The 11,524-nt window shown below is 42.6% G+C and overlaps 1 protein-coding gene across 1 annotated transcript in view; it reads right to left on the bottom strand.

Moving 5' to 3' along the window:
- PDE6A (phosphodiesterase 6A) overlaps positions 1-8,537 on the bottom strand; it is a 167,849-nt gene extending 159,312 nt beyond the window's left edge. The window contains exon 1 of the mRNA XM_040415694.1: positions 8,064-8,537. Within this exon, the coding sequence (XP_040271628.1) occupies positions 8,064-8,537 (474 nt within the window). The remainder of the gene's footprint in view (positions 1-8,063) is intronic.
- Positions 8,538-11,524: the final 2,987 nt, after the last annotated feature.

An 11,524-nucleotide genomic window follows, 5' to 3' on the forward strand; every position in this document is an offset into this window, starting at 1 on the left:
ATTAACCCTTTCTCTGCACAAAACCACAAAGATACTGGCAGTAACCCCTTCTTTGCAGTAGATCACCAGGGATTTTGGACTTAACCCATTCTCTGCTCTAGACCACCAAGGAAAATGATATTAAAGGGTTTCTCCAAGATAATTAAAAATCTTGGAGAAAACCTGCCCTTGTCATACTCATCACTTTCTGCCCTCCTGCCATTGTTTGTTAGAGTGGGTTTGCATTAGATTTTGTAATTCCGTTATACTGTTCCGTTATAACAGGTGTGAGGGATTAGCTCCCTTTCGGGGGTCATTCTCACAATTATCTCCACCAACAACCGGATTTCAGATCCAACGTGAGATTTATTTTCGCCACCAGCAAAAACATAAATCATACAAAAAAAAGACCTGCCCATCTAGGCACTAACTACTACAAAAACATAAGCCCTGACTCACCTATACAGAGCGTTATTCACCCAAGGAACATAAATGCGGCTTTCTCCAGCCCTATAGTCCCGCAGCCTCCTGGCTGTAACCCTTCAACAGCTTCTGCGGGGATTGTGGCCCAGTAGTCCTCCCGACTCCAGCCTCATGACCCTTAGTCCCAGGTGTCACGGCGTCACCCAAAGATCCAGCTAGCACCTAGCCCTGTGGCCCCTCAGCCAACCCGGTTGAGACCACTTGTACATAGCCTCCACAAGACTCTGTTCACCAAACACTCTCCCCTCACTGACAGTCTGGGCTGGGCTCTTATCCCAGACTGATTGTGGCACCTGGTACTGCCTCAGACCTGATGATTGCCGGGGAAGACATGGAAACTCCTGCCATAAATCTCCCCTAGCAGCCATGAGGCCTGTCACTGCCTCACACAGGGTTATAACAGAATATAATGGAATTTAAGGACGGAACCCTTTAAAAGGCATTCAGTTTTGCTCCGTCCTAATACATTTCTATGGGCACAAATAACGGTTCCGTTTTGTCCTGTTTTGTATGACGGAAAAAATGTCCTGTCGCCAGGACACAACGGGAATGAATGTTCATAGAAATACTTGTTCATAATAACCTCCCCATGTAAATATGCTGCCTATTCCCCAACATAGGAGTAAAATGCCTATTTGTTGGGTGATATATCATTTATACAGTACATAAAGTCATAGTTTGTTGGCGACATGCCACCCTGTTAAATAGAGATGTGCTGCAAACAAACAATTAATCTGTATGGGGATGTGTGATCACAGTAGCAGTCATTCATCCATATGATTGCTTCATCTCCAGTCATTACACTGTGTACTCGCCCATGTAAATGGGCCCTTATGATCGGAGTGACTTTGATAAAAGCCATAACTGAATAACTGGGTTAGAGCATGTCTAAGAAAACAAATCTTGTGGGATGTTCCCTATATGCAGTGTTTACTACCAGAGATCTCTCCCATCATCTATTTATCGCCAGGACTGTGACGAGGGACATCTTCTGCGTCTGGAGGAAAGAAGATTTGTACACAAACATAGAAGAGGATTCTTTACGGTAAGAGCAGTGAGACTTTGGAACTCTCTGCCTGAGCAGGTGGTGATGGTGAATTCACTACCAGAGTTCAAGAGGGGCCTGGATGTATTTCTGGAGGGTAATAATATTACAGTTTATAGCTACTAGAGAGGGGTTGTTGATCCACGGAGTTATTCTGATTGCCTGATTGGAGTCAGGAAGGAATTTTTTTTCCCTAAAGTGAGAAAAATTGGCTTCTACCTCATAGTTTTTTTTTGTTTTGCCTTCCTCTGGATCAACTTGCAGGATAACAGGACAACTGGTGAACCAGTGAAGATTCAACATTGGGCACCCAAGGCTCATTAATGTGTTTGTTGAGTGAAGACTAGCCCATCTGGTCTTATCCCTCAGAAAACATACTGTAGTCCAAAGAATGGATGCATTATAGAAAGAAGGCAAGCTGCCGATGGTCCACTTAATGGAGGCCCCACCTTTCAATTCACTGAACTTTCTGTAAGCGTCTTGGTGCCTGATACCATGGGACAGCTACAGAGGTCTTGTGGGGTTAAGTCAGTGCTGTATTGCAGACACAAGGAGAACCTAAATAATATTAGTCAGGTGGTTTTGAGATTACGGCTGATGGGTGCCTAATCTTGTGTTAGTTCAATTTTTTCCACCAAAACACCTAAGAAAGATGCCAGAGCTAAAAGATGCTGCATTGTGAGAAGCTAGAAGTGGATTCAGTCAGAAAGAGAATTTTAAGTCATTGGTTTTTAATTTACCTCTTGCTTTGGCTCAAAAAACTGCAGCAGCATTTTTTCCAAAAAGCACTGCCCAGATTTAGTAAGCTTGTAGATGGTCTAAGCGTTGCCCGGCTCTCTAGACCTGCACCAGATTTATCACAGTGGCTCAGGCTGAATGACATATCTGGTGCAGGGATGGACACTTCTCTGACTCTATACCAACTATTAGTTGGCTTACACTGAGAAAGAATTTTACGCCAGATTTGAGCCAACATTTTGGAATAAAATGGTGCTTCTTAGGCTGTGCTCCCTTTCCCATAAAGCTCAGCTCTTAATTTCTACTAAGCTCTACCCCCTTGTCAAGAATGTCAGGGGAAAAACCACTCTAAGGCTAAGTTCACACGAACGTGTGTGATCCGTGGCCGTATTGCGGCCCGCAAATCGCGGGCCGCAATACACGGCCACAGTTCCGTGTGAATTCCGCATCACGGATGCGGACCCATTCACTTCAATGGGTCCGCAAATCCAGAATCGCGGAACGGCCGCACGGGACGGGACCCCTCGGAAGCACTACGGAGTGCCTCCGTGGGGTTACGTCCCGTACTTCCGTTCCGCTAAAAGATAGAACAAGTCCTATCTTTTAGCGGAACGGCCGGATCGCGGACCCATTAAAGTGAATGGGTCCGCGATCCGATGCGGCTGACCTACGGCCGGCGATCGTGCATTGCGGCCCGCTATTTGCGGGCCGCAGCACAGGCACGGGTCACACACGTTCGTGTGAACTCGGCCTAAGAGCGACATTCAATATGGTGGAAAATCATGTTTTGTCATGTTTTGCAAAAATGACAGATGCAATGGAATATAAAAAACTGAAATTAAGCTAAGTAAACCTCTGTTGTTAAATGCACTGAACGAAACAGTGCAGCATCCTGCACTGATTTATCCGGTAAAATGCTAGGTCTCATGACCGAAAACCAGCAGACCCCATTATATTTCATGGGGTCCATTGGTCTTCTGTTATTTTCATTGCTCTGCTGGAACAGGAGAATGAAAATAGCAGTGCAGATATGAATGAAGCCTAAGCTTGTGAGCAGAGATGCTGTGGGTCATGAGTTGAAACATTGTAGCATCCATGGTTTATCTTCTGGGAAAATTGATTAAGCAGGTGGTTGCTCATCTATTGTAAACTACTGTATACAGAGTTTTAATTGTAACTGTGGCTGAATGTGCCTCACATTATAATTTATATGGAGCCTCCACTAATCCACTACTTGAATAGGCCACGGTACCTCTTCATCATATACAAGTACAGTGTCATACATTGTGTAGCCTTTTAAGATGTTTTTGGGTCTCCTTTTTGGGTCACCTTAGGCAAATCCTGTTAACTACAGTAATACATGAACAGAACACCTGCCTCTGACTTTAGTAATTTGTGTCTCTATACTTACCCCGGTCTCCCTGCTGTGCACCTGAAAATGGGCATTGGAATGCATTGAGAGGACTGCTGGGCACATACACATAATGGAGAGGACTATATGCATTTCACAGCTGGTTTGCGTATGAGTATCAACCTATAAATTACTATTCCACAGTCAGTGGCAGGGGAGCTATACATTTATTTCTCTACTTAATAGGCGTTGTCAGGGCTTGACAGATCAGATACCCTTTTAATAGATAAAATATCACTGTCACCACCATGTGAGTGCAAGCATAACAGTGGACATACCTAGACATATAGTACTGTATGTGAGAAAATAATCCCTACACTATATCCAGTGTAAAGGTTATTACATTTACAAACATTCTTCTCGATGTGATATGGCAAGGCCATATGGCAAGGCTTCCGCTAGCAAGTGCCGCTCCTCTTGTGTAAATATGCAGATAACAAATACATATTTGTAGAGAAAAGAGCATCATGGCTGCATAGAATAAATTTTACTGCGCACCGCACCTAGTAGTAGAAAATCCCAGGTCCAAGATGTGATTATATTGGGGTCCTTGTATTCTAAGAAATTACTGAATGACAATGAATTTCTATAGCTAAGTAGACAGTTCCTGCCATTTTAGGCTCACACATATCTGGTTAAGTCCCCTCCGACATGGTGCAAAAAACAAGGGAAGTGAAGCAAGAACTGATCCCATAGTTTTCTAAGGCTACTTTCACACTTGCGTTGTGCTGTCCGGTTTTGAGATCTAGCACAGGGTCTCAGAACCACAGCACAACGCTTCAGTTTTGTCCCCAATCATTGTCCATAGGGAGAAAACTGAACAAACCGGAAAAGAGTGCATCAGAATACATTCCGTTCCGATTTGTTGCGTTCTCATGCTGGACACAAAATCACTGCAAGCAGCGTTTTTGTGTGCAGCATGGGAAACTGATCCAGACAGATCCGGCATGAAACACAATGTGAGTTAAAGAGGACCTTTCACCAGAATAAAGTATCTAAACTGACTATATAGACGTGTCGAGCGGCGCCCACTGCACTTACTATTATCCCTGGGCGAGGCTCCGTTCTCCGGTTATAGCCTCCGGTATGTTCATAGTTAGGCTCCACCCAGGGGAACCTGACGGTGTCTCTTTCTCCTATGCTGTAGCGCTGGCCAATCGCAGCGCTCAGCTCATAGCCAGCCTGCGATTGGCCAGCGCTACAGCATAGGAGAAGGAGACCGCGGCAGGTTCCCCTGGGTGGAGCCTAACTATGAACATACCGGAGGCTATATCGGGAGAACGGAGCGCCTCCCAGGGATGATAGTAAGTGCAGGGGGATCCCTGGGTGCCGCTCTACACGTCTGTATAGTCAGTTTAGATACTTTATTCTGGTGAAAGGTCTTCTTTAATGGTGCCAGATCTGTTTTTTGATCTAGCGCCCATTGACTTTCAATAGTTTTAGTGTCGGATCCGGTTTATTCATTTTCAATATAATACTACCGGATCCGTTCTGAACGGATGCAACCAGTTATATTAGAACGGAAGTGTTTTGTTGTGGTTTTGAGACCCCTTGCTGGATCTCAAAACCGTCCAGCAAAAACGCTGATGTGAAAGTAGCCTAAGGGATTGTTCCCATACATCCGGTGCATTACTTATGATGCTGGATGTCAAATAGCACCAGACAGAAAAACTGTGCATGATATGTTTTCTGTCCAATGCTATCAATGGATAAAAGCCAGTTCTGTGCGCTGAAGTACTGTCCACATGTGTCTGGCTCCAGGCCTAAAACAACCGGCCAGGCACAACTGATATATGTGAAGTGGGCCTTAAAGGGGACCTATCCTAATGCTCTGCTCTCTGAGGGCAGGATAGTATAGTGACAAACATGCTGATTTCATGGTCTGTCACTTAGGAGTTAACATGAAGTAGTTTTTCAGTACCCCCAAGTTAATTTGTGCAGCTTGCCCTGCAGCAAAGAGTCCAATGCATTCATGATATGTGTCCCACTAAGATGAGCATCGGAGCATTTCATACTCCGATGCTCTCCTTTGCCCTGCGCTAAATTACACAGGGCAAAAGCATTTTCAGGAGATCCAGTGATGTTCCGGCTCTCCATAGGGCTGCCAGGCGGAGGCTTCCTCCCAACAGTGTTCCCGGTGATGTCACCAGCACTAATAGGCGGGCTTTAGCTCTGCCCTAGCCTTGGGGGGGGGGGGGGGGGGTAATTCTGGGTATGTCCGGGTTCAGTTCTGGATGACAGGTTTCTTCATATACACTGTAATATAGAGAAACCTGTCAGCATTCTAAGATATAATTTTTTCCGCAATTACTTTGGTTTTTAAAAGATTTTTTTTTATTTGGACTTCTGACCTGTTTTTACCATGTATACAAAACCCATGATGCACTTCTTCTGTCTCTGTTGCCGCTCCAGAACCACCTCTAATAACACCCAGCTAGTTTAGCTCCTCCCACCTCCCAGCTAGTTATATAGACATTCCCCTTTCGCTGACACGCCCATGGACATAGCATCACAGGAAATAATAAAGAGCTGCCAGAACATCCCAGAACAGAACATAGATAGGAGAAGTAAATGGAAAATAAATACAAAATTACAGTTACCTTCATAAATGATTATCTTAAAGGATGTTGATGCAAACTAGAAAACTATTTTAGGTTAAATTCTATATCTTTTTAATAGAAAAGAAGCATTTGTATGTTTAATACAAAACTGATGTTTTGGGAAAATAGCAAATATGAAAGGGTAAACAAGGCAGTCCTATATTTGTAATGAAATAAAAAAAAATTCAATAAAAATAGGAGAGTTTTTCAACAGTGTTTTTGTGGGGAGAAATTTCTAAGCAGTGTTCCGCCAAAGAGTTTTCCAAAAGACATAAAAATACAATCTTAGGTAAGAAATGAAGAGCCTTTATCTTGAAAGCACATGACATAGTTTTCTAAACTGTAAGCTTCACGCTAACCCTGCCCCTGAATAACCTGGTCATAACTTAAAGTGGCACTGTACTATCATTAAAATTTTGATATGTTATAAGGACATATGAAAAGTTTAGATTGGTGAGATGGTGTCAAGCATGTGTGGCGGCAACCAGTTGAGGAGTACAAAAACAAGTGTGTCTTGCCTACAGTCAAGCACGGTGGTGGGAGTGTCATCTTTTGGGGATGAATGAGTGCTGCCAGCTGTGGGGAGCTACAGTTCATTGAGGGAACCATGAATGCCAACATATACTGTGACATACTGACGCAGAGCATGATCCCCTCCCTTCGGAAACTGAGCCTCCAAGATGACCTCTGCCTTGCTAAAGAAACTGAGGGTAAAGATGCTGGACTGGCCAAACACCCTATTGAGCATATGTGGGGCATCCTCAAACGTATGGTGGAGGAGCGTAAGGTCTCTAACATCCACGAGCTCCGTGATGTTGTCATGGAGGAGTGGAAGAGGATTGCAGTGGCAAACTGTGAAGCTCTAGTGAACTCCATGCCCAAGAGAGTTAAGGCAGTGCTGGAAAATAATGGTGGCCACACAAAATATTGACACTTTGGGCACAATTTGGCCATTCTAACTTAGGGGTGAACTCACGTTTGTTGCCAGCGGTTTAGACATTAATGGCTGTGTGTTGAGTTATTTTGAGGGCACACCAAATTTACACTGTTATACAAGCTGTACACTGACTACTTTAAATTGTATCAAAGTGTCTTCTCTTATCTTCAATGTTGTCTCATGAAAAAGATCTAATAAAATATTTACAAAAATGTGAGGGGTGTACTCACTTAGATACATGTATAATTGTCATTATGCATCCTGCAACAGTTTTAAAGTAAATATTTGCCCATAAAATGTACACATGATTGATGACATATTAAAAGTATGCGATTGCAAAAAATTGGAATTGTATGTCCATACATAAAAAGCATATAACTCTCCTTGACATGTCTTCCACCTATATCACCTTAATGGGATTATCATCAAATGAGCTCTGTAGAACTGCCTTAGAAATGAGTAAATGTTTAGTTAGTGTGCGTAGCACATTTACAGCATTGTAAAAGGTATTGCTTGTGACATGTATAGACTGAGAATATATTAGGCTATTTTAATATGGAAAAATACAAGTTTATGATATCTGTAATAAAAAAAAACACACATTCCATGCTCCACTATAATACGTGCACACTGTAAGGCAGCTTATCTTCTACATAACTACATAACAAAGGAAGAAATTAATCCCGGATTAAATATCCATGTGTGTTGTATATGACCCGTTTGAACTGCTGCATGGAATTATTTTTGTGCTAGGTACACCGGTTAGGCTAAGAAAGAGACAAGAGACAATGCAAGCCTAGTTTCTAGATATTTAAGGAAAAATAATAGTAATAAAGTAATCTTATACAATTTTATTTATGGTTTACTCACCTCTGTCACATTTGAAACATTAACTAATTTTTTAGTCTGCGCCACATGTCCCAGTACACCAGTATCCAAAGGAAAAACAATTTCACAGTCTGGTGGCACCAAGCATTCTTCCATGGTAGCATCCTTATAGACATTAAAGAGTCTGGTGGCCAATTCCGCAGTACCATTCCTCATGCGATACATGAACAAACTCATACGGTCCGCTTGAATAATAAACGATATCCTCTTGAGTACATTGAACACACATCTTTCCACATTGAGGTTTTCTTGGAATCCTCTAATCAGATCGAAGACTATTTCACTTTCATCCACGCTGCTTAGGTCATGGTATGTACTGAAGTCCACATTGGTGTTGTCAGTGCTCAGAAGATCAAATATAATGCCAGGTCGAAATTTATTGTCATAGTAATCTTTGGCAAAAGTTGGGTTGGAGTCTAAATATTTCTCCACTGCCTCCTCTGTCAGTGCGCTCATGTTGACTACAGTACTTACGGATCAGATTGCACCTTCCCAGGAATGCCTCTGAATCCAGTGGAGATAGTTCAATGCATTAAAATAAAAATAAAATAAATAAAATAAATTAGAGAAACCCAGGGAAATTCAGAAATCCCATGGGTGTTTCTCCTTCAGGGGGACAGAAGGAGCTCATGCCATCTCCCTGCTCTGAGCTGTAAGCCTGATTTGGAAGCATTCGTGTAAGATGATTCTTAGCAAGGCCAGCATTATTCCACTAATAGTGAAGGTGAAATGGGGATTACCCTGATCATTTTAAATGGTCACATGACTTTTCTATAATCCAGTAACCAATCACATTAAAGGCTGAAGACGATTGCCAATGATGCTCAGTACACTGTGTATGGCAGATTAAGAATGAGTAAAGGAAAACAACATGCTGGTAGAAGAAAACTGATCAACAATTCACAGTATGCTAAAGGATGCACACAAGTGGAATTGGGATACTGCAATCGCAGCTGCTTTATTTACTTTATAACTAAAAGGGGTTATCAGGGAATTAAGAAAATGAAAATACTTAAAAATTACTTTATTATAAAGATATTGCCAAATACCTTTCGTTAGTTATAATAAGTGTTGAGCGAAGGGAGCTTCAAATGCTTCATCCGAAGTCGCTTCGTTCAAAACTTTGGAATAAGGGCTTGTTGACACAACCGTGCCGTTTTTTGCGGTCTGCAAATTGCGGATCCGCACAAAAACAGATGCCGCCTGTGTGCCTTCCGCAATTTGCGGAACGGAACAGGAGGCCCATTATAGAAATGCCTATTCTTGTCCGCAAAACGGACAAGAATAGGACAGGACTTATAATTTTTGTGGGGCCACGGGACAGAGCAACAGATGTGGACAGCACACAGAGTGCTGTCCGCATCTTTTGCAGACCCATTGAAATGAATGGTTCCGTACATGGACCGTATGCGGAACGCAGAAAACGGCCCGTATACAAAACGCAAAATAAGTTTGTGTGAATGAGCCCTAATACTGTACGGAGATCCGTCTCCATACAGTATTAGAATGTGTGGGCTCTGATGAGCCAAAGTTAGTTATTCACGAAGTCGCGCGTGACTTCGTTGAATAATTTCGGTAGTTGATTTTTAAAGTGGAAAACCATTTTAAAACTTGAAACCGAACTAAGCTTCGGTTCCAAGGTACTAGTCGGAACTCAAACCGAGTTCAGTTTCAAGTTTTAAAGTGGTTTTCCACTTTAAAAATCAACTACCGAAGTTATTCAACGAAGTCACGTGCGACTTTGTGAATAACCAAGTTCGCTCACCGGAGCCCATACATTGTAATACTGTACAGAGATGGATCTCCGTACAGTATTATTCAGAAGTTTTTAATGAAGCGACTACGGATGAAGTATCCGAAGCTCGCATCGCTCAACACTAGTTATAATGGCTCGTTTTGCCTCAGGAGCAATCACTAGGAGAAATTAAATGGCCACTGTCCTATTAGTACACATAAAATCTGTCCTAATCACACAGGAGGACAAGTTACTTCACAACATTGAGCTAAAGAGCTGCCTCAGCCTCCGCTCTGCTAGTCAGAGATTATGATCCTTAATACAGCTGATAAGATCTTTAGCTGAATCTCTGTGGGGATGGAGTTCATGAGGAGACATGAAGTACAGAGAGGACAGGCAGAATAGACTGTGGTAATGTGGGGCTGTGGTAATGGAGACTGCATACAAGAGCTGCTTGCTGCTCATTACCCCACCTCCTCTCTGTACTTCATGTCTCCTCATGAACTCAATACATACAGAGATTCAGCTAAAGATCATATTAAACTGTATTCGGGATCATAATCCCTGACAAGCAGAGCAGAGAGGAGGATGAGGCATCTCTTTAGCTCAGTGTTGTGAAGTACCTTGTCCTTTTTGTACTAATGGGATGGCAGCCATTTTATTTTCCCTGATGATTGCTCCCCAGACAAAATGAGCCATTATAACTAATAAAAGGTATTTGGGAATATATTTACAGTATAATAAAGTAATATTTAATTCTTTTCTGGTATTTTATCTTCTTAATTCCCAGAGAACCACTTTAAAGGGGCTCCCCAGACTTTCCAAGATCTCCATGCTTTTCCAGCCCTATGAAGGAACACTGCTTGGTTAATACTTACCCGTCACTCGTGCCGCCATCACTGCTGCACTCACATGGGCTGTGGGCTCTTATACTCACGTCCCAACTGGATGTGTTCCCTTGTCATCCTATGCAGCTGAACAGGAAGACTGTGAAATATTTCCGATTGGAACTTGAGCCAACGGCATTGGTGACATGAGTGACACTGGCTGTCTTTCTTCCATAGGACAGAAGAAAGCATCAGGTTTTAGAAAACCCAGGAAAACCCCTTTAAAATGGTTTAATTGAAAGGAATGTATTGTCAGAAAATGACATTTAAATCAAGGTTTAACCATAAATATTTTAGAAAAGGATTTTTGGTAGCATCCAGTTCGCTGTAGGTCACTTGTTAACTTTGTTGTATACTGTATGGAGTCATGGGATGAGGAGAATCTCGTTATCATTAGAGGATGAGCATGTTAATGACAGCTCCATTGTAGGCCCAGAAAAGGCAGGATAGTAAACGATGCACACAGATAAGGCTATTCTTCCCTTTTCTCTAAGGGTGGGAGCTGTACTCCATTACTTCACAGAGCACTCAAGTACTTTTTGTAAAGGTCCACATACCTGGGTGTGCTATCCGGTGAAGGTCTGAGCAGCAAAAAAATCTAAGGAGGGACAATACCAGTGGTGTGTAGTATGCTGCAGCAATTATTATTATTTTTTCAATAAAACCATACCTCTAATCCCACCCAATCCCCTTTGTGCCCCACCCCCCACAGTGTAATGATGCCCCACAGTGCCTCCCCACACTCTAAGGGTGCTCTCTTAGTACCCCAACAGTATAAGAATGTCACCTTAGTGCCACCTCACTATAGTGATGCCCCTTAG

This window comes from Bufo bufo, chromosome 1 (genome assembly GCF_905171765.1).
Source record: "Bufo bufo chromosome 1, aBufBuf1.1, whole genome shotgun sequence".
In the NCBI taxonomy this organism is placed as follows: Eukaryota; Metazoa; Chordata; class Amphibia; order Anura; family Bufonidae; genus Bufo; species Bufo bufo.